The 25,829-nt window shown below is 37.8% G+C and overlaps 1 protein-coding gene across 1 annotated transcript; it reads left to right on the top strand.

The window, feature by feature from the left end:
- Window positions 1-1,667: 1,667 nt before the first annotated feature.
- On the top strand, window positions 1,668-24,660 carry bace2 (beta-secretase 2). The gene is made up of 9 exons (XM_028465545.1): window positions 1,668-2,299; window positions 13,857-13,945; window positions 14,779-14,995; window positions 17,485-17,616; window positions 18,064-18,198; window positions 18,443-18,544; window positions 18,817-18,966; window positions 19,054-19,222; window positions 23,391-24,660. Exons 1-9 carry the CDS (start codon window positions 2,015-2,017, stop codon window positions 23,630-23,632), a joined length of 1,521 nt encoding a protein of 506 aa, XP_028321346.1. The 5' UTR covers window positions 1,668-2,014; the 3' UTR covers window positions 23,633-24,660.
- The last annotated feature ends 1,169 nt before the right edge of the window (window positions 24,661-25,829 follow it).

Below are 25,829 nucleotides of genomic sequence, written 5' to 3'. Positions count from 1 at the left end.
ATGCTGTAGGAATGAATGTTGGTTATTATTGGCTAGTATGAAACTATTTAACATCATGATTATTATTTTTTAGTTTTGCACAAAATGGCTGTAAATTATCAAATGAAGATACTATAGTACAATGAACTCTTCGTGAAAATGTTTTTCATGTTTATATTATTAAACAATGATCATTATATATTATGTTTGTACCTCCCATTTTATAAGCTATATTGATGAATGTAAACTGTGTATGACTTATATCAACTATATATATACAATATATATTGTATAGTGGTTCCCAAACTGGGGTACGTGTACCATAGTGGTACTTGAACACCTCTCAGGAGGTATTCAGTATACACAGTTCACATTTGTCAGGTTGTTCAAATTCTAAAATAGGCAAAACATCAGAAATCAATGAATAAAAAGATCAAAATTCAAGGTTAATGTTGGATGAGACAGAGGAAAGAGTTTAGACGAGCCTGCGGACACAAATAAATTATGTATGACATGAACTACGGGGTACTTGTGATAAGAAATAAAGGCTATGGGCCGGAGTACATGGGGCGATAAAGTTTGGGAATCACTGTTATATACAATATGAAAGCTTCATATATGCAGACGTGAAAGTAACTGATTGTACTCAAGTTACTGTAATTGTGTTGCTTTTATGGGTACTTGTACTTTTTTGAGTATATTTCTAAATCAGTAATTGTACTTGTACTTAAAAGTACGTTTTAAAAGAGGAAAAGTCATTTCTTACATTTCTACACCCAACCGTTACTGAGTAAATTATTGTTTTTTGTTTCAAAATGATCAACGGGCATTGTTAAACTACAAAAAAAAAAAAAAAATGAAAGGAAAGGAAATGACCAGACAACAATCAAATGCATCACATCATAGCCGACCAACCAGATAAAAGGTAATGTAGAGCGCCAAAACACAATTGAAAGGAGGTTATTTTCTCAATTTTATTTATTTTTTTATTTTTTTTCTTGTCTGCGCATGCTGTCAAAGGTTAACACTACAAGAAGTGCAATCTTTTTTTAGACAGCAATGCATTTTTTTTTATATTTTAATTATCAATTTTAGAGTTCAGAATTTTAGCTATAGTTAGAACCTGAATTTATTGGTGTTATTCTTTTTATTTTTTAAATATTTGTACATTTTGACAAACTTTTTATTTTATACAGTTGTATTTGTGGGCAAAAAAAAGATCAGTCAAGATTTGGTCTCTACCTTTCCTTTTTTTAAATTTATACATGAGTTTACTGTATGTAAGGGAACCGTGGCAAGATTTATTACTAAAAATAAAAATGGGGGGGTGAAATTAACTAGTAACTTTTACTTTGAGTACTATTTAATTGAGCTACTTTTTACTTGCACTTGAGTATGTTATGTATGACTTACTTGTACTTTTACTTGAGTACAATTTCAATCAAGTAACAGACCCTTTGATTGTTTGTAAACATTGAGTCTTTAGCGGCGTTTCCTGTTTTTTGCCTCACGTGGGCCATTAAGGGGTCTATAAAGCTTTCATATTTGTACCGGTAATTAATTTAATTCCTGACCATAAGAAACAATATAAATAAAATGTATTCAGTGTGTGAGAATCTGAGTATATTTTATGCCAAAAAATATATTCAATTTGAAACTTTCTTTACTTTGAAGGTAAAAAAGCGGAAGTGACGCGGCTTGTCGTCGCTAACTTCTTGCTGTGGTAAAACTCGATGGTTTCCTTATACTGGTGAAAGTAAAGCGGCTACCAGTAACAGTCTCAGTTGTGTGACCCCCCCTCACCCCCTCCTCACCATGTCAGTGCGCGGACACAACACGCGTCCATGAGAGCGAGCAGCGCGGAGCGGGCGTCTCCATGATGTCCAGGGTCTGGAGTGGAAGACACAAAGTTTGAGTGAACAGCAGCAGCAGCAGTTTGAGTCTTCCTCAGCGACTTTTGTCAAACCTGCTGATCACAAACCAAACTGGGAACTACCACACCATCATCACCATCACCATCACCACCACTACCACCATGGCTCACTGTAGCTCCGTGTTCACTTTGGCGTTAGTCGCTAGTTTGTGCTTTGGAGCGTCCAGGTGCTACATAGCCATTCCTCTAAAGATCTACCCTGGGAAGTACAACGTCTCCTCGGAGGTGGACGGTACTCCAGCGACCTTCCAGGATGATGGAAACGGCCTCTCTCTGGCCTCTGATCCCACAGGGACCGTCAACTTTCTGGACATGGTGAATAATTTACAGGGAGACTCTGGGAGAGGCTACTACATAGAGATGTCCATTGGTACTCCAGCTCAAAAGGTATGATAGACACACACACACACTATCAGAATTAGATTTTTATTGTTTCTAAGGTGTAATGTCATTTTGTTTAGTGGGATTTATTTTTTTAACTTGGTTATTAGATGGGATGTGTTCAGCAGCTGGTGGGAGCTTTAGTGTTCCAGTGTTTAGGCTGTACTGGTTCCCTCAACCTGCTTCTGGTATTAGCTAATAGTCCCAATTTTGATCAAGTAACATCTCACTAATCTGAATCTGTTATTCAATGTATAATTAGTCAGCATATTGCAGACATAATCCATTTAATTTGTTTGGAAATGCTTTCCAGAATGTTTAGGGATGTGCCAACAGTATGAGTAGCAGTGGCATCTGTGAGGTCAGGCACTGGTGTTGGACAACAGCAGCCTAGAATGCTAGTCACTGATCTAAATTGTTTACAAGCTGCTTTATTTTATTCATTAATTTGCCATGGAGCACAGCAAGTCTTAATAAGGTTGAGGATAAAAACAAACATATTTGCAAACATATATTAAATACATGTAAATTTTACAAGAAAGTCACACAGTCTGTACAAACCGTCACATATTTGATCAGCAATTGTAATTTTGATCAGCAGTTGTATTTTTGTTTCATCAGATGTGCCACAGTGAATTCGAACTGGCGGTAACCCTCTGGTGACATGTCCGCTTCCATAACCACCAGGCCACCACTGTCCATAATATCACCCAAAATGCCTTGGTGCGGTTATGCATAACTTTTTTTTTTTTTTGTCAGCTTGTCACAAATGACTTGATCATAAATTTCATACTTGACAAAATGCAGGCCAGAATGTACGGTTATCCTGACAACCACAAAACCCAAAGAGAAGTGTGATTTTTCATTCTTAAGAACCCGTTTCCATTGCTCAAGCGCGGTGGCTGCATGCGTTACACCACTACTATAGGGTCATTATTTGATTACTGTGATTGCGGAAAAATGGTCAGAAAAAACGAAATTCACCACATGACACGGAAATGCCTCACATGCATTTCTATAATACAATATCACGCATTTACACACTATTTTTCACCAGAAAACGTGAAACTGAATGTCTAGTAAGTGTGACAATCGGAGAAATATGTTCCATTCCGCCCAGAATGCCGTTCAAAATCTAGCGCTATTTGTTCCAGTTGGTCTAGTGATAATGTTACCCTATGAATGGTAAATACATGCAGACCGTCATCTGAAGTGTGTTTTTCATGTGTTATAATGAACAAGTGGTTCAGATTATTATGGCTGCATTCAAATTAAGGCTGAACGATTAATTGCATTTGAGATATTATCGCGATATCATAAAACGCGATTTTCTAATCGCAAAGACTTGTTTTTTTTTCCTTTGTCTACTGTGCACATGCTGTCAAAGGTCTATACTACAAAAAGTGCAATCTTTCTATGTTGAAGAGGTAAAGCCACAGATTTGTTAGCTTTATTGTTGTAATCAGTGCTTTAAAATTTGTATTTTAGATTTATTTAAAGTTTAAATAAATCTGAAATTGTTCATTATGAAACAGATTGATGTATTGCTTGTGTCCATTGAAAAATACTTGACAAGAGGCCCTTGAAATAAATCGCTATCGCAATATTGAGTAAAAACATCACAATTAGATTATTTTCCAAAATCGTTCAGCTCTAATTGAAATCTGAAAAGGCACTGGTACAAAGACCGGTTTAGCTGTTAGTGTATTAGCTCAACTGGTGACCACTTTACCTGGTGACACATAAAAGCAGAAGCATCTACAATCGCAGCTAAGCGAGATTTCACACGTCTCTATGGTATTTTCCTGTTAAATGGGTGGCTGAGGATCTAGAAGTGTGGCTAGCAGACATTTTCAACTCTTGCAATGTAGTCTGGCATGATTTCAACGTAACAATCCATTGTTCTTAAATCATTTGAATTGGATAAAATGGAAAATGAATAACAATAGTAGTTGTCGACTGTATTAATTAACCCTGTCTAGCCATTTTATTACAATTTCGAGAAGTTTAATAGCTAGTAAAGTCATCTGAACAGATTAAGATGATGAAACGGGAACAAAACATAAAAGTTTAAAGCTGAAATGGGTATAACCTGAAACAGAATTTTGAAACAGAAAACTGGAGCCTTTACAGTAAATACTTTGACAGTGTAAATGAGTGCCCCTGCTCAGCCATTTGAAGCTATTAAAGATTTAAAACAAATATGTTATGAGAATGTAACGTCCCAATTTTTGTAAGAATTACACCGTGGGAAGATAGGGATTATGTTTTTTATGGTTGCCTGCTTATCAGAAAAAGCAGGAAGCGGATAGCTAGCTAGGGCTGCTGCTTGCCCTGTTTACAGCCCAGAGGTATGTAGTGTAGGTAGACTGAATGAATGCCTTTGGGCTCACATGCACTCACATGATTCCATCTGTGTTTCGTACCAGGCAGCTGACTGGGATTATGAGTCTCTGAGGAGCAGAGAGTTTTTACAAACACCAGTTAGCTTTACTTAAACACATTTTTAGAGTTCACATTTAATTTCTATAGTTGCTTTTCTTCTCGTGGAGTTGTTTGTCCAAAAAGGCCATTAATGATGTACCCGAGGTGTCAAACTAAACAGACGAGTGTATAAAAGTGGCCTGTAGCCGCCAGGTCCAACTGGAATACATGACTTGGCAGATTTTATAATACACAGATGTAAGGATTAACACATCTTAGGGTGCTTTCACACTGGTTTAGTCTGGGACTCTGTCCGAATAGGTGGAGGACAGGTAATCATTTTATCACCGAGGTTTGGCTCATTTTGCATTAAGCGCTTAACTTCTGATCCGCTCCAAACTGCCTCTGGTGCAGCTGCGTGAGTTAACCACTTGAGGGCTCTGTTACTGGAGACTTCTCTAGGCAGAAAAACTGAAACCTGAAGAAGAGGCTCTCAATAATGGGTCGAAATCGAGCACTTAAAGGTATTGTGGACGTTTTTATTTTGGCTTCAACTTCCGGGTTGATCATCAAGAATATTGGTCCTCCTAATTGTCAATCATTCTAATGATATGTTTACGTAAAGACGTCGTGCATGCTCGTGCCTGGTGCGCACTGGGAAAAATGAGTTTCACTTACCATCTGACATAGTGGGAAAAGTGCAAAACTTCTTTTGGAAGGTAAGCTTGTATGACCGATGCCGACTCCAACTTGTAAACAGAGCTGTGCACGAGGAAAACGTTGCTTGTGCACGCTCCCCCCCCCACACGTAGGCGTTCTCTCTTGAGCAGGTACAGCATTGCGCATGTTCAGAGGGCGTTTCTTTTCTAAACTTCGGGAAAATCATCGTCTATACCTTTAAGTGGACGCAGAGACTTCTTCTTTCTCTGTTTGTCCTTTCACAACATTCAACAATGGAGCAGCAACAAGTTGCCGTGCTTATGGTGGTAAAATTTAATGCCCTATTTTGCACCGTCGCCGGCTCTCCTGATCACCCACAGAGAGCGGTTGTGTTCACGGCGCTCCTAAATGCTCTAGACTTTGATTGAAAATGCTCCAACACCTGCAAAAACACCTGCTCTAGAATGCGCCTGTTTGATCTGCTCTAGACTTCATTTGCACGTTTACACCGCCCAAACGAAGCAGACTATCGTTTTAACTGCTCTAGGATCCGTCAGTCTGAAATTTGTGAATGCACCCTTACTAATACCTATTACACTGTAGTGTCGACAGTAGTTGGATTTAGCTATTCTGAGACTAAATGGTATGGAATCTGGATGAGTGTCTCTTGTTTTGGGGCTTTACTTGTATGGAAGTAAATATGTGCCTCCGGATTTTGATTTAAAATTTTTAGCACTGAATTTTTTTACATTGAATTTTTTTGCATCAATTAGACTTTGAATTTTAAAAGCCATCAAATATCAAGCACTGAATTTTTATGATATTTTTTGTCAATGTTTAAAAAAAATTCAATGTGAAAAATGTCATTGTCTTGGCGTTGGTTGATTTGATACAGGGATTGATTGCTTCTCCTTGGTTACCCGGATGTTGACTCTGAATTTTTTTACGCTGAATTTTTTTGAGACATTGAATTATTTTGCACTGAATTAGCTACCTCTGCACCATCTGAGTGTCTTTTCTCTGCTGCTGGAAACATTGCTTCAAAGAAGAGAGACAGCCTCACACCAGTGTTAATTTCGTAGACTAAGACTATGACGAAAAATGTTCGTCAACGAACCTTTTTCACGGACGATAACTAAATAAAAACTAAATAAAAGTCAGATATGAAGACGAAGACTGAGACGAAGGATAACTGACACTGTAGTCCACGAATAAAAACGAGACGAAACTCGAAGGCGTGACGAATGGAGAAGAGATCCAATCAGAACTGCTCTTTTTGCGGGACAAGTTGGGAAGAAATCCAATCAGAGCGAATCTTTTGAGGATACGTTGATCTCATTGGTTGATCTGTGCGGAGGGAGGCAGCCATTTTTAAAATACCGCGGCAAATGCACGCCAGCAACAACAGGTAAACTAACCCGAAACAAACGCAGCAGCTAAGAGGAGAAATACGTAACACAACGGTTTAGCCTACCATGTCCGAGGGAAACTGCATGTCTCGTGCGCAATAGACATGTCAGGACTAGGGCGAAAACGAAGAATTGACATTTGGTCGCACTTCACATATGACAACAAGGACAACAAGACCGCCTGTACAGCGTGTGGAGCAAAAATTTCCGGGAAAAACACCACCAACTTGAAGCGACATTTACAGACGACTCATCAAGAAATACATGCGAAGGTAAGCTACGGTTATTTTATCATATCAACACCTGTGTGTCTGCTAAACTTGGAGTACGATAGAAGCTAAAGGAATCCACATTTGAACTGTATTGATAAAACTGAGTCTGAGGCGATTATCTCGCTGAATTAATAGGATTATAAATATTCAATATTCTCAAATTGAATGAAATATCTAGGCCTACTATAAGTAGATTGTGTGTGTGGGTGTCATTGTAGCCCAACCAGTTATTTAACTTGGATTTTGTTCAAAATAAGCCCCTGAATTCAACACATTTTAGATCTCATGCATCAATGATGCACATAGTCCACAGAAGATCAAACTGGAGATTGATGCAATATTGAAGGAGGAGAGTTCTGTTAAGACATTAAGAATAAAATACATGTTGTATTACAACCGTTATCTGTGTCTGTATTGCATATTTTGTATTGCAAACCCTTATACCTAACCATTCCATGAAAAAAGAAACATTTAGTCGACTAAGTCCACTGTAGATGTCGTCGACTAATATCTGCTAATGTTTAGTCTACTAAAACTAGACTAAGACTAAAAGATTTCAGAAGACTAAAACTAGACTAAGACTAAATGGTGTGTTATTCAAAAGACTAAGACTAAATCAGAATTTTCTGCCAAAATTAACACTGCCTCACACCCAAGCATGTTGACATGCTTACGTTTCTGCACTTTAATTAAAAAAAATAAACTTTTAATTTCCTTTAGCCAAGTTGGCTCGTTAATCTTAGTTTGACTGTTTGCACCTAAATAATGCCAACCTTTGAATAAGATGGTTCTTTTTTATGCTTTAAGTAAAAGCAACTCTTTAGTTGGTTTAACGTTCTTGCCATAAACATTGAGCAGTTTCCATTATCGTAGTTGTTCAAGACCACATGCACTTTGTATTATTTAATGTTTTTATTTCATTGTTTGTGATCACAATTTTTCATGTTGAAAATACAACTATTATAAATGCATTGTTTTGTCCTGTCATCGTTTTATTTCCTCTCTGTAAAACATGCTGTCAGAGTACAACAGGATCACAGGTGTGAGGATTTAAGCAGGTGGGTTAAAATAACCATTCAAAAATATGTTGAATAATTATTGATAGATTAGTCCAATGCAGAAATAATCGTTAGTTGCAGCTCTACTGATTTTTTTGACGTTGAATTTTTTTTTTTACATTAAATTTTTTTAAACATTGAAAAAAAATATCATAGGCAAAAAAGAATTCTGTGCTAAAAATTCAAATTCAAAATCCGATGGCACAGATTTACTTCCATATGCTTGTTGTTGTCTTGTAAGTAGAATTGCGTAAAGGAAAGCTCAAACAAAAGGTAATGGATCTAATGAATAAGTTGACTTGTAAATCCAAAATGTCTTTAGATAAACAGAGCAGAGCCTTAAAAGCTCAAGGGTGGAAAGCTCAGTTTCTCAGGCTAAGGTTTATCATGGTGCTGCCTTTTGTCAACCTTGGAAAAACAACACTACCCACTATTCAGAAGGAGGCAACAGTTGTACTTAAGGGATAATTGCATCGCAACTCTGATGGAAAAGTGCATGTGCCTAAAGAATGCAAGAACTTAAAATTGAATATGAAACCTAAATGAAGTAGCAGGAGTAGATGAAGAAGTATAGATCAAAGCATAATAAATAAATAAGAAAGCATTCAAAGCAGTGGCTTAGTTCTTTAAAGCTAATAAAAGTTTGCAGACATAGCGTGAGTGGATTCATGAATGGCGAGTGTGTGTTGGTTCTGAGTCCTGCTCTTCAGTGTTATCTGGTTCATTTTCAGTCATGCGGTTACCAGTTCTTTCTCGTACAAGACTCTCATTCAAGTTCCTTTTTCTCCAGGGTCAGATGTCCTTTCATGTCTTTTCTATTTTTGTCTTTCATGCCTGAGAAAGGGAACAGATACGTAAAGAAAACTTTTCTCTGTGTCACGATGAGCTTTTATTTGTGTGCTAGATATAAGAAATATTCTCTTTGATGGTAACCAAAACTCTGATTTAGATTGTTTTTAAAGGTAAAAGTTTCAGAATTATAGATATATGTACTCTTTAAATATGCAGACTATTACATGATTTTTTTTATTTTAATGTTCTGCCTCAATCAAACTATAGGCTTACAATTTTATAGATTACAGATGTGCTGCTGTCAACAGTAGGGATGTCCCAATACAACTTTTTAATTTCCGATATGATACCAATATTGCAGCCTTGCGTATCGTCCGATACCGATATTGATCCGATATCAGCATGAATCATACATACTTTTTTATTACCTTTTTTTTCTTTAATAAAAAAAATATTATTATCTATTTTGTAGTGTGGAATGTTAGAAAAGGCTTGATCAAGTGATGTCACTCAAACAGAGAACAATAGCCAGCAACAGTAGGTATGAAAAAAACTGACCCATTTATTAACCAATTGGTTCCATACATTTTTACCATAAACATAATCTCTACTAGGGATGTGACGATTCACTGTACCAGGTTCACGATACAATTCTCCCATGATTTATTTTACAAAATGGGACTGTAGACATATGATAATATAATATAAAATATTCCTTTATTTTTTTCAGGAAAATACTGTACTATTTTCCTTTTAATTTTCATTGTCAAAAGAATCCCTTGATAAACTATTCAAAACACAGAAAAGCACATGGAGAGAGCAAAAGTTAAAAAAAAAAAATACTTGTTTTGACTCCACTGTTGCTTCAAAATATTTGTTTAACTGCGGGATGATTATCAAGTCTTAATGCTAAAATTTGTCCATGAAACATTTGCAGTCTTGCTTTTTGGTTTTGTTTTCATTGCTCTTACTTTTTTTTTTTTTTTTTCGACTGTTACAAGTTACAAAAATTTTGGAGTATAATTTAATACTTTGTTGATCAAAGGTACCACTAACAATAAATCTGTGCCCATAATATGTCATGAAATGAACTTTAAGGGTCTAATACTTACTGCAGTCTTTTGTATATTATTGCTAAAATAGGTTTAATTAGCACAGTGTAGATGAGCCTGAAGTCAAGCAGGAGATGAAAATACAATTATTAAATAAACAAATGACTATGAATCCCTCTGGTGTGTTTGTAAAGCACATAAGAGATAAAGAAAATGCTTCCACTCCCTGTTGATCGTTTTGCCCTGAAAAGCTATAGTTGTTACACAGATGTCCTTTGGGTGGAATAATGCTGAAACCAGTATTACATTGAAATAATTATTCATACCAGTGGCGCTAGTCCTCTTAGTAACTGACAGGTTATACTATGTCAAAGCCCCCTGTAACTCAACAGTGCAGAGTTACACTCTCAATATTATCCTGAGTAAATGAAGATTTGATTACATTATTCCCTTGCTGTAAAATAAGTCACAATTCAAATCAGCTGCTAATTGCTGTTTGTTAGCACGTGGCAGATCTCAGGCGGCGGTGTCGGCTGAAGAGCCTAACATCTGCTAATTGGTACAAACAGGTAGCAGATGCACGTCGCTGCGCTGAAGCCACTGCCAATTAGACCGTAAATGCTCAACTTCAGGCTGCCGCAGCAGGGAAGGAGTCTTGCCTGAGGCTCATGGGCTGAGCGAGGGGAGGATCTTGTGACTTGAAAAAGATAGGTGCTGTGGGGATAACAAATGCCCTTGGTCTCCATCGTTGCCCTGCCTTTTCCCCCCTTCTTTTTCACCACAAGGCTCCATTATCCTCTACCCTTGCCTGTTTGGTTGGCTCAGCCTTCTGGGAATGCATTGCTGCCATCTGAAAGGTGGCACAGGGGTTTTAGGTGGCAAAGTAGCAGAGATGGGACCAGAGCCAACCCAATGAAAGGAAACTGATCAGCCTGATTCCCACAGACAGGCCATTAGGGACTTACTGTGACTGAATTCAGTCAGTCAGTCAGTAATTATTGATGGAGCAGAGTACCTTCAGAATGATTTAAAGGGACACTCCACTGTTTTTATACATTTTTACAAGCCCAAAATGTTCCAATTGTTTATATTAGACCATCTGTGCTACAGAAATGTCTTACATGGACCCTTTTCAAGTTGAGCCTTATTTACAGTTACAGAGCCAGGTGGCCGCCATCTTCAATGGCCCGCAAAGAATTACGGGTTGACGACAGCTTCAGGTAGCTGAGACCAGCGCCTCACAAACAGACAGACACCGGGATGTGCGGGGGTCGGTGGCAGTGCACACCGTGCGTTTCGCTCCAGAGAATAATAAGTTGTTGACAACAAACAGAGGCAGTTTTGGTCCGTGGAACAAGGTTTTTTGGGGCATTCTTGGCTAAATTGGGCGACAAATGGCCCGTGGCCCTCGCTAATTTCAGACACGGGAATTTATCGTTCATATGGGGGATGACATATTCTTACCGGTGAGAACGTTTTTGACGATAAATCATAACGATAAAATATTGCACATTCCTAGTACACATACAAATATAACCCAAAACCTAAAAGAATTTATCCTAATACAGCTAAAGTAGTAGTAGTAGTAGTAGTAGTAGTAGTAGTAAAGTTTTTCCATTCATCATCTAAAAAAAATATTCATGTTAAAAGATGACCAAGATCCCACAAGCCTTAGATTCAATAGTTATCTAGCAGGGACTTGGAGCAAAGCTGAAGAATTCAGTTATGGATCATTGTGATTGGGAGCTGAACTACTGTATGAGGTAGGGATGTACCCAAATGAAAATTTGTGGGCAAAGCCGAATAAAATATAAACGCTTGGCTGAATAACGAATATCGAATGCAGTTGTTTAAATAGTGCATAAATAGCCTAGAACACATTTTTTTAGACATGTTTTTTAAAGAAAGCAAAGGTTTATTGAATATTCTGATATTTTTTAAATATTCCAGTAGCCTTTTCTTATAAAAAAAAAAAGAAAAGCACAACAAAGTTTTATTTATTTATATTAGTCCTTCAAACAAAACAAAAAATGCATTCCAAATAAAACTAAAGTGCATTAAAGTGGATAAACCCACAACAAATGAATTATTGCCCTTTTCACTGCGTCACTGCATGTTGTTTGATTGCGTCACACGTTACTATTTGGCCTTGCTTTTAACTCACTCCACCGAAGGCCGAATGTGGCTTTTTTTGCAATATTCGGTTACCAAATATTCGGTGCATTCCTAGTATGAGGTGCGAATAAATGTTCTTTTTTTTTTTTTTTTTTTTTTTTTAAAGTCAATGCTAATCTGATCCAGCTCTTAGCTAAAGTATGCCGAGTATGTGTAACTGAAAATTTATTTTTAAAATCTGGTCATGGTGAGCAAAAAAGAAAATATGCTAACAACAGGTAGCATATCAATAAAAGACGCCTGTCATTCAGCACACACTTGCTGTTTTCTTCGTACATCGGGGGTATAAGATGTTAAGGAGGATCTGGCCTAATTGACCATTTTGTGATGCTGACATGAGGTCTTTTGTAATGTGACAATTGGAATGTCGTTGTGGTCAAGTCCCCGTTGCACCGTTGGGTGTCAGATTTATGAACCTGTCATTGGGAGAAATACCTTCTCACAAGTGCTAATATGGTTGCTGTTCAGCAGTGGAGGTGACAGGAGTCTGTTGGCTAATTAGTTCCTGCTCCGTGACTTTGTGCCTGAAGGACAACATTATCTCATTTGCAGTTAGCCAGTCCCCACTGTTCACATGACACACACCCCAATGACTGGCTGGGTCGCGCTGTCATGTAACTAGCGTGAGGCCATCCTTTTTGGCTCATGGATCACGGGCTTAAAAAGTTCCAAAAGTCTTTCTTTTTTTTTTTGCACCGTGCAAAAGATCCTTACATCTGCTATGTATGCATGGGTACAAGTAGATTACTACAGTATTTTAAGGACCTACACTGCTCTGGTTGTACCTACGTCATTTTCATACACAAAATGTAATCGCAAATGTGGAAATTTTACTGTATTAAAAAAAGTAGGTAACACTTTACTTGAATTTTATACATAAGGCTGACATTACGCTGTCATTAGCATGAATAAGGTGTAATTAAGCTGTCATTAAGTGTCGTTTGCTAAATTATGACAACTTTTGCTGAATTATGACACCTTTGGAGCTATGTTGGCATTTTTTTGGGTTAGTTGGAGGGATCTAGTGGGGTTAGGTAGGGTTAGGGTAACGAACAACACTTAATGACAGCCTTCATGACACCTTATTCATGCTAATGACAGGTGTTATGTCATAACAGCCTTTATGTATAAAACTACAAGTAAAGTGTTACCAAAAAGTATTGTGAGCATATAAAGCTTCAGTGATCAAATAAAAAGTTATTTAAACTATAACAAATAATTCTTCAATATGTTATCCTGTAAGGCAAATGGTTAAAGACTAGATTTATACTTTTAAAAAATTGATAAGTTTTGTAATTTTAAAAGAAATTGAGGTCCTTAGAACAAATGGAAATGATTAAAAAATAGCATGACATGGGACCTTTAAGTACAAGTGCACACATTACAGTAAAAAAAAATTAAATAAGAATACAAATATAATACACATATATACAACAATCAAAGCTGTGAGGTTACAGTGATGATCACTCCTGGTTTATATGATTGCACTACTTTCATTCATTTATGTATTTATTCATTAATTTATTTACAGTGTATGTCAAACCTAATAATGTTGTGTCTCTTTGCTTTTTCCCTCCCACTGCCTCCACAGTGTGGTTTCCACCGTCCTCCTGATATAGTCGTTCTGTGCCACAGCTGTCGTGTTTAACCCATGAGGCTGAGCGTTGAGAAACAGAGCTGACAAACTCATTAAAGTAACCGTCTGCCTTTGTGCTTTTCAGCTGAACATCCTGGTGGACACAGGCAGCAGTAACTTTGCAGTGGCTGCTGCACCACACCCCTTTATTACTCACTACTTCAACACCGCCCTGTGAGTGATGCACACATATTCTCCAACACGAACACATGTTAATAACTTACTGTTGAGGCCTGTGCTATCTTTATTTTCACTATTTTGATGACCACAACTGTATGATTTATATGTAAAAAGGAAGAAATTAAAAGCATGATATGTCTCCTTTAAATCAGCTGTAAAATACACTTAAAAAAAGACATTATCTATCATCTAATTATTTTTTTTATCTCTTGGTTACCTTATGAAGCTTCCTCATTTATTATTATCTAATATTGATATAATATTTTTGGTGTGGGCATCTGAGCCTTTTTTCTGTCAGTATACCCCTCCATTTAAAAAAAACATTTTAAATGTTAAAATCATCCTTAAGAGAACTGACAGGTAGTGGGAAAAGTTTATATAAAACATATTTTACCAATTGTTATTATATTTACATATTTTTAAGCCACTGAGCTGTAACATGGTTCCCGTGGTTTGCGTTTGATTAAATTGTAATAGACCGTTTTTATAGAATTTCCTAGCCATTTACGATTTCAAAGTCAATTATCTGAACTCAATTAAAATTCAATTAGTATTACAACAGCATTTTACATTTATAATTACAATTCATTGTCAATTACGCTATTACAATTACGATTGATCCCAACCCTGGTCCGTGTTGAGGCTTGTATTCTCTTTATTTTGACTACTTTTCTCAGTCTGACGTCATTGTCAGTAAATTGTTCTAGATCAGGTTAAATTGTTCAGATTTTTTTCCTAAGAATATATTTTCAGTGCTTTCTGTCGACTTGCTAAATAAAAGACGTCTTGTTCAACCCTCCCATGCTGTCTGCGACCACCTTTTTCAGCTCCAGTACATATGTGTCGTCCGACCAAACTGTGGCTGTCAGGTACACCCAGGGCAACTGGGAAGGTGAACTGGGCACTGACCGCATCTCCATCCTTGACGGTCTAAATGGCTCCATGACCATACACCTTGCTGCCATCCAGTCGTCTGAGGGCTTCTTCCTCCCTGGAATCAACTGGCAGGGCATCCTGGGACTGGCCTATCCCATGTTGGCACGGGTAAGAAAGGCATTGATTGTTTCAGGAGGTGACAAATCCAGCATCTCCTTGAGCCCAAGGATCCATTTTGCAGGGAAAAATATTTTTCATCATTAGTAAAACTGAGTGTTTTATTCCTTTGGAACTATAAGTGATTAATATTCCCATTGCTGCTATCATGCTCTCCTATTGTACATTTTATTTATTTTATTTCATATTTTTACTAGCTTCTGTAAATATATTTATATCTTTACCTTTTCTTATTGTGTTTATTTGTTGTTGTCCTTTAATTGTGTTGTACATTGTGTATGATGACAATAAAAGCCTTCTAGTCTAATATGCAGTCATTTACATGCAGAATTTGTAAAATAGGGCAAAATAATATAAACATTTGATGAAAATGCTTGAATCTCTAAATACACCCTTTACGATAAATATCAACCTTACTTTAAGTGATAAAACAGTATTTTATTTTCTATATATGCTGGTTTGACAATTGATTTTGTCATCATAAACATTAAGTGGACATGATTTCTATATAACTATTTCACCACCTAAGTAATCTCAAAGCACTTAACGTCAGCCACATTAATCCATTCACTCCATGCAAGATGCTAATCTTCCATAGCAAGCAATTTTATAAAGGCCCTTATTAAAAAATAAATGAAACCAATCTTCAATTTTTGAGTCTTTTGCTGATTTATTATTGAAATTAGTAATATTTAAATATTGTTTTTCAATATGATTCCAAGACATTATATTCATTAAAAATTATTGGGAGCAAAACATTTAAAAAAAAAAATGTAAGTAATAATTAAAAAATAAATAATAATAATACACTTTTATTGTTAGGGTGTTGCAATATTTTAGATTAGTTCATCCTTTATACTTTTTTATTCAGATTTTGTATTTAATGTTTTAGCAACAAAATTAGGACAGTTGGTTGTTTACACTGCTCTTGTTTTTTTTTTTTTCAAAATGTACACTACCTCATTTTTGTAACAAAAGTCACTTCCTGAATAGTGTCAGGCATAATCAGCTGCATCTAATCAGGTCTATGTGACTTCCTGTTCTTTGCCCTCGAGCTGCTAATCTATTCATTCTCTGAAGATTCTGACCGCTCGTTATGCGCCATGAGGCGAGATGCTGGTTGACACAGTTAACGTGACCATTCCGCAGTTTGTATCGGAGTAAAAGAGGTGTCCAAAAAAACAAGGTTTAGCTCAGGATCAGCTTAATGGGACCTTAGATAAGCTGACACTGTACGGTGCATCATGTCTTGCCATATTGACTGAAACACAACATGGTCATTCCATGTCATTTCAACAAATGTGTAAAACTAATAAACATTAAATGATTATGAGACATAGAGGCAAGCTACAATGGCCTCATGTAATGAATTTTCAATGTTTGCAAATGGTGAAATAGCCCCAAAGTTGGGGTCCAAAATAAAAATAAAGAAGTCACATAAAGACAAATTGCTTTATAGCCTAAGAAAGTGGAATATTTATAGTATAAATTAAAACAGAGATCAGATCTTTTCTTACATTCCCAATGAAAATAGTAAAAAAAAAAATTGGGGGGATTTCAAGATACTGTCACCACTGTAAATATTTGACTAATCATTAGTGATTTGAACAGTCTATCTACAAAGGCTCAAAAACAAATTACAGGGAGCTGAGTCATTTGCAAAGTGGTTTACTGAAGGTCCAAACATGTTAGAACCCTAAACCCCGTCAAACTTTTTTCCAAATTTGAGGGGCTGGCATGATTGGATGTATTCTGTAGCAGATGTTTTTGTACATTCTAAGAGAGTAGGTGGAGCTGTATTTATATATCAAATTTCAGTTTTTTATGTGGTGTAGTTCCTGAGCTATTAGAATCTGAAAATGGAAGAAAAATAAGGAGGCATGAAAATGGACACGTACCCCCTCACTAAATTGGCCATATGTTAAAAATAGAGATCAACCGATAAGGATTTTTTGGGGCCGATACCGATTTTTTTCCCCATCAGCTTTAGCCAATGACAGATACGGACTGCCGATATTTGGAGCCGACACTACTTTTGCTCCCTCAATTTACGTCATGAAAATTACACAATGATGATAACAAATAGTATGAGTCTCAATTTTTCAGAAAGGAACATATATTGAAATTAACAAAAGTGAGGTAGAGCAAGAACAAGTAAAAACTATTTCTGCTCTCTGTAAATAATGCGGATCGGCGAACGCAGCAGCCCACATCGGCCGATGCCGGTGCAGGTAAAAAACGCAAAAATCGGCCGATATATCGGTCTATCACTAGTCAAAAAGTCTTCATCCGATCAAACTAAAAGTTTAGTGTCCCTATTAAATAATCACGGAACAATTGGTAAAATTTTCAGAATTTTTTCAGACCAAAGTGCGTGAGATGTCCTGAAATTTTTTAGAAATGACATGGAATGACCCAATAGCGGTTGATCATGAAAAAGATTGATGTTCATGTATGATCTTGTGTCTCCTTCTAACCAGCCTGACTCTTCAGTGGAACCATTCTTCAACTCTGTGGTGGAACAGCTGGGAATCCCAGACGTCTTTTCCCTCCAGATGTGTGGAACTGGAGTCTCTGCCAGCGTTGTTACCGACCCTGTGCGCGGCAGCCTTGTGAGTCGTCACAATAATACAAGCATATCAGACATGCTTTACACTTCATCCACTATATTCAGACAATACTTTTTGTCTAAAAATCTGATTTGGACTCTTTTCTGGTAAATTTCTGGAAACATGAAGATGTATGAGAGTTTTGAAGGCAGACCGTTTTTAGAAACCTGACATCCTCCCTGTCAGTGGGCAGTCTGGTTAGAGTGGAGCTAATTAAGCTAAGATAGCATCCTGCTGGGAGAAGGTCTGTCACTGTTATACATCCGACCTTGGTGCTGCACTCACTGCGTCTGCATCATGTGACCCTAAGAAGCAGACAGATGGAAGAGATTGGCAGGGTGCTGCTTGTGTGTCTCTTTATTGGCTGAAGGATAAATCAGGTTTTTTTATAGTTTTCTATGCTCTACAATAATTACTACTGTTGATTTTATTTTATTCTTCTCTGTTTAGATAATGGGAGGGGCAGAGCCCACTCTGTATCGAGGGTTAGTGTGGTACACACCCATATTGGAAGAGTGGTACTATCAAGTGGAAGTTTTAAAGCTGCAGGTTGGTGACCAAAACCTGAATCTGGACTGCAGAGAGGTAAATTATTATAGTCCCTATAATGAATCTTACAGTTAAATGCATGTGAAACCATAAAAAAACTAAGATAACCTTGTCAAGGTTAATCTGATGTACCTGAATGTGCTCAGAAATCTAATCCGGTTTGTCTGGTTGTGGAAAAACTTCCTTGTATTGTATTTTCTCTGTTTGCACAAAGTCCCGGTTACGAGTTAGTTAAACATTCCAACTGCTCCTCAGCCTCTTTGTTTTCTTTGTCTTTCAGTACAACATGGATAAAGCTATCGTTGACAGTGGGACAACACTGCTGCGACTTCCTGTCAATGTTTTTAATGCCGTGGTCGATGCCATCACACGCAGCTCTCTGGTACTCGGCTTTTTGAAACGTGTTGTCAGAGCAAAGAGATGCTAAACAGTAGAGCAAGTGTTCATAGTCCTATAGCAGTGGGTTTCTGGAAGATTCCGGAGTTTGTTTGTGAGCCAACTTTTGTTTGCTTACTATTCAACTGGAAATGCACCCTAGTACCGGTAGATTTCATGATTAAATTGTGCCTAGGAGCCACATTTTCTATTTATTTACCCACACCCTGCCATTCTTCTTCTGCTACCTCTTGTGCTTTTTCCGTCTCTTTAAAACAGATCCAGGATTTCTCCTCAGGGTTCTGGGAAGGGACCAAGCTTGCATGCTGGTTAAAGGGAGAAACGCCATGGAAGTTTTTCCCAAAGCTTTCCATCTATCTGAGGGCCACAAACACCAGCCAGTCATTCCGCATCACCATCCTGCCTCAGGTACACAGACAGAAACTGTAACCCTAAAGACACTTTTTTTTTTTTATTCCTAAAGACACTTATTCCTCTACATCGCTTGTCCTGTAGATGTACATCCAGCCAATCACAGAGGTGGATGGTACATTGGACTGCTTTCGTTTTGGGGTGTCTCCATCAGCTAACGGCCTGGTGATCGGCGCTACTGTGATGGAAGGGTTCTACGTGGTCTTTGACCGAAGTCAACGCAGACTCGGCTTTGCACTTAGCAACTGTGCAGGTGAGGAGAGTCTAGAAGGAGCCTGAGTCTGTAACTTTATGATTTCACTCACTATCTACATATAAGGGGGAATAAAGGGGGGAGTTATTTGGGGACCATCTAGAAAGTCAGCAAAATGATGGTCCATTGTTGTATATGAATCTGTGATAACCACGATTATTTATTTATCTGAATAACATCCACTGTTATCCAGGAAGTTTAAAATTTTTTGCACCGTAGTATATAGTCATCTTAAAGATGTAAATCCTTGTTTTAAAGGGGACATATCATGCTAAATCCACTTTTTAAGCCCTTAAATGCATTTTGTTGTATATTTAGAGTGCTTAGAAGTACAGAAAAAATCAAATTAGTCTCTTCAGGTGCTCCGTAGATATCTTTATATTCTGTTTTGCTCATATTTTTCAATCTGTTTAGATTTTTCTATTCTCTGTTACGTTTTTTGAACTATTACATCACAGTATTTGCTGCGGAACTGCCAAATTAGTACATCAACTCCAGGTCCAACACTGCGAGCAATCCGCCATTTTTATTTCTCGGTTTTATTTTGTAGTCCAAGCTCAAGGATGCCGAAGTTACGACAGGATAAGTCAAAATGTTTGGTTGTTGGATGTAGTGACCCACACGCTTCATTACACCGTCTCCCAGTATCAGAACCTTTTCAAAGTGCCTGGTTGAGTTTTATTTTTCACGGAAATGTACCCACATCTGTGGGTAAGGTCATTTTTGTGTGTGCGAAGCACTTCAAGGATGACTGCTTCTGCAACCTCCGCCAGTATAAAGAAGGATTTGCCGAAAGACTTTGTCTGATTGAGGGTTCAATTCCTTCTATCTTTGGAGACGACGAACAGAGCACTTCAGTAAGCTGTAAATAACGCTAAAAAGTATGATGATAAGACGTCCCTGTCATTATTTTGTTAGCATTAGCAGTTGCACCGTCTTCAGACTTCATATGTTAGCGCTGTGTGCTCGTTTTAGATCCTTGATGATATGGCCTACGTGATTTAATTTAAGTCTAAATTTTCATTAGTCATTTCATTTTGCCGTTTTTGTCTTTGAAAAGACTGTATTAAAATGCATTTCGTGACGTTAGCTTGGCGCTAGCGTTAGCTCGGTGCTTGTGTTAGCTCACTTGTTAGGGTTCTGCAGGTTCATCATCTTCATTTTCATCTCGCTCCACCGGGTCAGACTCTGGCTCAAACATGTAAGGCTGGATGGACAAGTCTTCCGTTGTTGACATTTTGTAAATAACGTGTGAATAAAAAGTTTATGCGCCGCTACACAGCCGTATCTCTTCTATCAAACTACAAAAATGGCCGAGCAGGGTGGCGTTCAACCGAGTGTCACCTGAAGAGGGGGCGGGGTATGAAGTGTCTCATTTGCATTTAAAGAGAGTGCACCAAAACGAGTTGCCCTCAGAAGCACATCAGAAAAGGGGTAGAAAAGGGGCCTGTGGAGCTATAATAATGAGGAATTCAGACCCAAGCATTGCAGTTCCGCTTTATATAGACCACAACTGTATGATTTATATGTAAAAAGGAAGGATTTAAAACCATGATATGTCCCCTTTAATAAGAGATAAAATGGGTTAAAAGTGACCAAAAATGATGAAAAAGGTGGTGAAATGGGACTTTAAAAACTAAAAAAAATTGATAAAAAGTTGCAAATTGGAGTGGCCAAAAATGGACAGAAAAAGGGTTCAAAGTGTCAGTATTGGAACAATTAGTTTAAACTGGCAAATAATGGGTATAAAAAGAGGTTAATGTGGTTAAATTGGCAAATGTAAGCATGATATATGGTGAAAAGAGGTTAAAATTGACAATAATGGGTCAACATATGTGACATTAGGTGGGAAAAGTGGTGGAAAGGGTTTATAAGAGCCAAACATGTCTTTAAAGTGGAAAAAATTTGCAGACAGGGCATTGAAGTTTGATAGAGAAGTGGCAGAAATGGGTAGAAAAAATGTATTAAAAGGAGCAAAATTATGGAATGAAAAATACTAGGGGTGTCCTGATCCAATATTAATATTGGATAAGCCAGAAAACGAATATTGGATTTTATCTGACTGCATCTAAAATCTCCAATATAAGCGCTCCGATAAGTTTTTGTTGTTTTTGTCCCCACCCTCAGTTGTTCCCACCATATACTGACTGTAAAAAATAACTGAGGTGAACTTGAATTGTTGACTATTGTTCTCTGTTTGAGTGATATCACTTGATCAAGCCTTTTCTAACGTTCCACACTACAAAATAAGTAATAAAAGTATGTATGATTCGTGCTGATATCGTATCGATATTGGTCACGGCCAATACTCAAGGTTGCAGTATTGGTATCGGAACATCCCTGAAAAATATGCAATGAAAAAGTGATGAAAAATATAGCAAATTTGGTGTAGTTGCAGAAAAAAATTATTTAAAAAAAAATAAGAACAAATGGGCTCAAGTTGCATCTGGTGACATTCTCCCACTCTCATGACCCCCTGATGTAAGGACACATGCATTAGAGATTAAAACCCTATAGTTAAATCATTTTTAAACTGTAAAATAGGTAACAAACCCCCAACAGCTACTGGTAGTATAAGCTGATTGAAATATAGTGAGTATCAGCGTTTAGCGTTTATCATTCTGAGACACTAATACATTAACAGTGAGGCTGGAATCTCGATGTTCCTCTCACATCTTAAAGCACAAAGATCACAATTGTTCAGTATGAACACACTTTGTGGGCCGAAGGTTAGAGAGGGAGGCTTGTGACTGCATTGCTGCTTGTTGGAAAAAAAACCAATCAGGTTTGGAACTCCTGATGCTGGAAGCTGCTGTCCCACTTATTAGAAAATAATAAATAAATAATAAAATAGATAATACATTTCTGGCAACCCCAGGGACATTTTTTACAAATACAGAGTAGCCAAGTGATGAGATATTTTTATTTGAACTAGATTTATATTTGAGAAAGTTTAAAGAGTAACTAAACTCCAAATCCTGTTTTTCTGCTGAATACATGTTTATTTGGGTATTAAGTCGTGCTGTTGATTGATCCTAGTCCAACTTTTTACATTTTAGTAAAAGTATTTTAATATTTGCGTATTTAGCTGTAAAATGTTAGTTACTGACCTCTAAGGGTTGAACGCCGGCTATTAGAATGGATTTTTGCTGTTGGCTGAGACAGATTTTTTGGATTATTTTGCGTCATCAACTTTCACTGTTGGCCCCGCCCCTCCTATAAAAGCTGAGCGGAGGGAGGAGGATTTCCTCCAATCACAGCCCTCGTTGAGCATTGATTGATAGTTCTAATGTGGAACTCCTCTCTTCAGCGGTGATGTTTTTGACTTCTATAAAAAGCTAATTCTGCACTAATCAGTGGGTTTATCAAGCTTTGTGTGTATTTACAGACACATCGTGTGTGTATTCCTGTCTGAATCTGCGTGTGCGCAAACGTTTTTGTCGCGTGGGGATTGTAGCATTTTATCACAGATGTTACTGCGGCGCAGCGCTGCCTGAGTGGGCGTGTCTTATTGCTACAGCAGTAACGCCCATAATCAAGGCATTTTTTGAATTTCCCTCCTCGTGGCAGGTCAGCAGAAAGCAGGGGTTTAGTTACCTTTACTCTCTCTTACTTAATGCACACAATGATGTCTGTACACACACATAGCGAGTTCATAAGCTGAGACGTGTCGCTACTACCACAGGTACATGCAATCGTGATGGAACGGCCATTGCGAAAATAGATATTTAAGAATAATAAAAACGTATTTCATAATAATGTTACCTTATTTAAAAGTTTAATGGCCATATTATATATTTGTCTGTTATTTATCAAAATGGTATTTATTTCAAAATGTTGTTTTTATTTATTCAATTATGACTTTTTTGGGCTTTCATAGGTTTGGGGTTGAGTTATTCTTTAAGTATAGAATACAGTTGTTTTGATTTTTATTGTGTGTGTGTGTGTGAGGTGTTCATTTGAACAAGAATAATAATTAAAAAAAGACTAATTTTAATCAGTAAATGTTTATATATATATATATATATATAATTCCTAGACATTTCAGGCGACCCCATTTCAATTCTAGGCAACACCAAGGTTGAAAAACACCGTTTAAGTTGTAAGACTATTTCCTAATACCAACGGCGTTTCCAAAACAACCCTTCTCTCGTGTTCTTCTCCTCAGTTAGTGGTGGTGATGCTCTATCAGAGATCACAGGTCCGTTCTCTGCTGAGGACACAGCGGCCGACTGCTCCGGCCGGACCCTGAGAGACCCTCTCCTCTGGGTGATCTCCTACGCTCTGATGGCTCTGTGCGGCATGATCCTCATCGTTCTGCTGCTCCTGCTCGTCCTGCCGTGCAGGCGCAGGAGTTTTTCCGGGGACGTCACGGACGAGTCGTCGTTGGTCAGGCATCGCATCAAGTGACTGAGCCGGGAAGGACGGGCGAGCACAGGGGACGGAGACGCACGCCCGTCTACAAGTCAGGAAAAGGCGGAAACGCTCAGCCCTGAATGTCTGATAAACTTTAAACTACAATCATCTTCTGGGCCAAAAGAGGCAGAAACGGTCAAACCCATCGCCTCCTAAAGGGAAACTTCCCCCTTCAGAACACTTCATAGGACAGATGCTGCTGGATTTGTAGCTCTACTCTGCTAATCCATCTATCCTACAGCTATATATATATATATATATATATATATAGTCCAGGAGTTTGTCCAGATTTTTAACACCTTTTGATTCCTTGAAGTGTTTTTGTTTGTGACACACGAGGGACAAACTTCCCCCTTTATACCAACTGCAACGTTTGTCAAACTTTTATCCAACATTTCTATGTTTCCAGTGGAGTTGTCGCCTGATGAGAAGTAAAATGTATTAATGAGTGGGGGGAAAGCTGCTCTATTAACCACTGATCACAGGAAGTGTAATAAAAGTTACACACGTTTACTGTACCTGTAGTGCCTTCAGTCTGGGCTGATGATCAGCCTGAGCCTCATTCTGCTGTGTTGCACTTTGTTTTGAAAGTCGATCAACAATGATTTATGAAGCAATCAATCCAAATGTTTTGCAATTGTCGTATTATGACATCTCTTATCTTTATATTTAAATCTTTTCAAATGTGATTGTTACATTAAAATGTCAAGGTGTTTGCTTTGTAAACTTGATGGTCAGAGGCCATTGAACCTGCACATTATTCCACACAACCAACCTAAAACTGGACGCTAAGAAATTAAAACTCTTAAGTTACATTCATATCTCCTCATTATAGCTGAGATTTACATTGTGCAGCAAAAGTGCTGTCATTTCCGCCAAATCTAGGATTGTAAAATAGTTTCTTTAAAGGTACACTTGAATGTTGAGATGTTTAAAAGGTGTCGAAATTTACTGTGTAAATAAAGGATGAAATGTTAAAAATGGAAATTATATTTGAAATGAATAAATATTCTGTATAAAGACTCTGTTGTGACATTAGTCTGATTATTTTTTTGGTTTGGTCTGGTATACTGGCTAACCAGTGACCTTAAAGGTGCAATATGTAGATCTTTCAACTTTTAAGTATGTCTGAAATACTGAATAATTTTTTAGATTACATGGTTATATATATACATTAATAAATATTGCTGGCCCAGCCAACCTGTAGTACCTATTTTCCACCGGTTGGGTGAGTATAAGCCTATTTACAGCAGAGCAGTCCCTGAACTAGGCCATCTCTGGTAACAAACATCCATCAAACAGATAAACGGTGCGCTACCTGTGAGGTTTACAACAAACAACTGCTTAAACATCTTCACTCATGAACACATCACACATGGGCCCACCGAAAACATTTGCGGGGCGTTGCAGAGAATAACGTCACCTGTACATTCAGTGGTCAGGACCGGATATGGCGGAAGTGTCGATTTTACTCAGTAATATGCCACCTAGTGATGGCAGAAAATGCTTGCAAATCTTACATATTGCACCTTTAAAGCTGATATCCGGAGTTTCTGAGAGGACGTCTCGATGTCCCGCCCTCAACAGCTCCACTTCCTCCCACTACCTCTGCCAATCTACCAGAAGCCACGCCTCTACTTTTCTGCATGCCCATCACGGAACATAACAAGGTCACATCGGGTCGCATTGATATAGGTCTATGGGTCAGATAAGAGCCAAAATCATATTTACCTGTTTGCTGTTGTGACGCGCGGCCTTGTTTCCGTGCACAGTTCTGCATTCACTTTGATTGACAGTCTCAAAAACAGGAAGTCAAAGCCTATTGGCTGGGCACACTCGGTGATCGTTTCCATTTATATAGGAGTCTATAGGACGAAGGAGGGACTTATATACATAAATGTATATGAATGACCACCGGCAGTAGACCATAGTAAAAGACTAGTTAGGTATTTTTTCGCATTTCAAAAGAATCATACATAAACATAGAAACAGTGTGTGCACTGTGATGTTAGAGGGCTATAAAGAAGTGTGGTTGAATGGATAAATAAAGTTTGGAGTTCCTTGCTGAACACAGCGCCTCTGACTCCCGTTCATCGGCTCTACATTATCCAGAGAGTGGCTTGGTTTTATTTGCACCTCGGCACCGTTTCTGGATTCACCAAAGCTGCGCTCAGACGAGAGTCGCTTTCAA

Source organism: Gouania willdenowi, chromosome 13 (assembly GCF_900634775.1).
Source record: "Gouania willdenowi chromosome 13, fGouWil2.1, whole genome shotgun sequence".
NCBI classification, from domain to species: domain Eukaryota; kingdom Metazoa; phylum Chordata; class Actinopteri; order Blenniiformes; family Gobiesocidae; genus Gouania; species Gouania willdenowi.
Note: the sequence above shows the minus strand (reverse complement) of the source record. Positions and strands in the feature narration are given on the sequence as shown.